The 2,976-nt window shown below is 49.0% G+C and overlaps 1 protein-coding gene across 1 annotated transcript; it reads left to right on the top strand.

Moving 5' to 3' along the window:
• Positions 1-1,377: 1,377 nt before the first annotated feature.
• Positions 1,378-1,809, top strand: PHYSODRAFT_292825 (hypothetical protein; the record flags this gene model as incomplete). The annotated part of the gene is made up of 1 exon (XM_009541932.1): positions 1,378-1,809. One exon carries the CDS (start codon positions 1,378-1,380, stop codon positions 1,807-1,809), a length of 432 nt encoding a protein of 143 aa, XP_009540227.1.
• Positions 1,810-2,976: the final 1,167 nt, after the last annotated feature.

Genomic DNA, 2,976 nt, shown 5'->3' with positions numbered 1-2,976 from the left:
AACTGCATGTTTTCCGTGTCCGTCTCGCGGCTCGTGTACTACAGATGCTCCATTTCCATGTCGGGGCTGTAGTACCTTCGTACGTCTCGAGGCTCTAGTACGGCATGTACTCGGAGTACGTCTCGGAGCTCTAGTACGGCATGTACTCGGAGTACGAATGGCCGTCTCGGGGATCTAGTACTTCAGGCAATCGGTATCTGCCTCGGGACTCGAGCACTTCGGGTACTCAATGGCCGTCTAGAGGCGCTAGAACTTTACGTACTCGGTGACCATCTCGAGGAACTAGTAGTTGATGTACTTCATGTCCGTCTCGGGGCCCTAGTACGTCAGGTACTACACGTCTGTCTCGGGGCTCTAGTATTCGGCAGATGGTGATTGCCAGGGCCTAAACTGCAGCTACCAACTGCATCAGATTGGCTGTACCGGATTAGTACGGGTCTCTAGTACTTTGTCTCGTGGCTTTAGCATTTCCCAAATCGGTGGTGGAGCACCACCGATTTCCGCAAAAATTCTACAACTGCACGTTTATTTTCGCGAGTAAACAACCGTGTGGGTCCCATCTGAAAACCTCTCCTTACCGTAAGGAGAGGTTTTACGACCTTGTCTCATTGTACTAGTTTTTATCACTATGCAGAGGCATCACTATCTAGATCTGTACCATATCGGCGGTACATTGTCGTTCAAGGAACCACGGTAGTGATATAATATCACTATATCACTGATATTGCCACCATTCAGGCACTTGGTGACCTTGTATTGCACTCGATACGGGGTCGAAGCGCTAGATACAAGCCGTTGTTGCGCTGGACATTATAATATATACTACTATATGGCGCGAGAAGTGGTGAGACACTGGGCACTATTCAGATGGAGCTGGGAGGACTGTACAGGCAGCTACAACGCGAAATCTAGTCTAGCGCCCAGGCAAACACGATAAATGCACGTTCCAGAATCTCGTCATGCAAAACTTGTAAGTTTATTAAAATAATATATCCGCGAACTCGGAGAATCCAAGTCCATTCAAGGTCGCAAGCGACCCACGTCGGACATGCTTTACGAAATGGACATTCTCATAGTTAACGGTCTCTTGATAGTGATAAAGTCCAATCTCGTATCACTAAGCACTATCCGGAGGTTAGAGGATGTTTTGACTTGAATTTGTATGTCGTCGGTCATTGGGAGAGCCTCCATTAGTGCTAACCAGAGGGTATCCCTATTCGGGATATCACTCCAAAGAGGATTGTCTGTACAACCCGAAAAGGCTGCTCAAATCGATGAGCGAGCATGGGATTCATGTAGCAGCTTGCTCCAAGACTCATTCCACAACTTCCTTCCCCGCGCTCAAGTAGTGACAATCCCAACTCGCACAAGTTCGCTATGCGCTCGTATTACCTCCTGCTAGTTGCTACGGCCGCCCTCCTCGCAGCGAGCGAAGCTCTCGTGCCCACGACGAAGCTCGACAGGACCGTGGAACACCCGATCAATGCTGCTCAAAAGAACGCCGAACGCTTCCTGCGGACTGACAATGCAGCAGTCCTGGACGATGTTGAGGAAGAGAGAGCGTTTGCTAACATCAAGGGCATCGCGCGCACGCAGGACGAGGCGACGGAATGGCTGGAACACTGGCTCGGAAAAAGGCTGAGCATCGAGAAGGTTGCGAATGAGCTCGAGATCTTCCGCCGGAACAAGAGTCATGTGAACTGGGACGCGCTTATCAAGTACACCCAAATGACCCACAAACGGTACGTTGGGGAGGACATGACGAGGAAGCAAGCTGTGCAACACCTGAAGACCATTCTACCACAATGAGCTGTCGCTAATGCCCAACATACCACGCAACGGGAAGGTACTGGACGAAACATAGCGAAAAACGGATAAATCTTGCAATATCAGTAGCACGGTTGCCAGCTCGTTTCTTGTGGAGTAGAGAGCGTATTGCTCGAGTCGTTTCTCAGTGGAATACAGCTATCAGTGAAACGCAGATGTCACGAAGTCACAGCTATACCCGCCGCGTGGCTGTACCAACAGAAGCAACCGAACTCCTGAACATGCATATCCTACAACCACGCCGGCTCCGTTCCTGGGGGTGTGTGTCGAATTTCTAGGGGGGAGGGAGTTCGCAGTTCGCAGTTCGTTAGAACTGACGATTGAGGGACAGATGTCACAAACCGGTATGTCCACCGGTACACTACCGGTTTTGAAGAGAGTAAAGAGGGCTCCACAACCGGTGTAACACCGGTTGTGCAATCAGGGAGTGGGACCAGCCATCTTCAACCTAATACAGCCAATCAAGTGGGCTGATTTGGCATTATTTTTTGAAAAGAGCCAAAGAGATACATTTTGCACTGCATGCTAGCACAAGCCCGAGTTACTTTCACTACATTCACGAATCTGCTGCGGGGGTGGTAAAGGCAGTAACCATGACAGTCCTTGCTCGTTTGTGCCGTAGCAAAACGTGATGAATCGACTAACGCCGTTGTATGAAATTCAGTATTTTTACGTGCTTCGTATATACATATTTAAGCGTGTTGAAGCAGTATCGGTTGACACAGCTTTGGTAGGTGTAGGCTGTAAGCTAGGAGATTCTACGGTACGTGCAAAACTAACAACATGCGCATAAGTTTCTTGTGGTACCCTTTTAGAATAATTGGAGGGAAAGTTGGGGAGTACATCGTGGCGTGGGGCATTGAAATCCAAGTTTGGGTGCCCTATTGGTCTGATATCAGGGCTGTAGTTGCATATCGTCGGTTGCTGTTCATACAGACTCGTGTCGTTGCGTGCATTAGATACGTAGTAAACTCGTAAGTGTATTACTGACTACAGAGTTTTGCTCTATCATGTGATAGTTTCTGTGGCCGTGCACCAGCGGTGGCGTTGCTAACGTTTATTTATGTTTTATTGCAATTTCGTCGACCAGATACTAGTACTTAGCAATGCGAATCATGGAACGGCCAAGGCTGTCGGCGTTGAAGGCTA

This window comes from Phytophthora sojae, assembly GCF_000149755.1.
Source record: "Phytophthora sojae unplaced genomic scaffold PHYSOscaffold_65, whole genome shotgun sequence".
NCBI lineage: Eukaryota > Oomycota > Peronosporomycetes > Peronosporales > Peronosporaceae > Phytophthora > Phytophthora sojae.
This window is presented reverse-complemented; position numbering and strand designations above follow the sequence as displayed.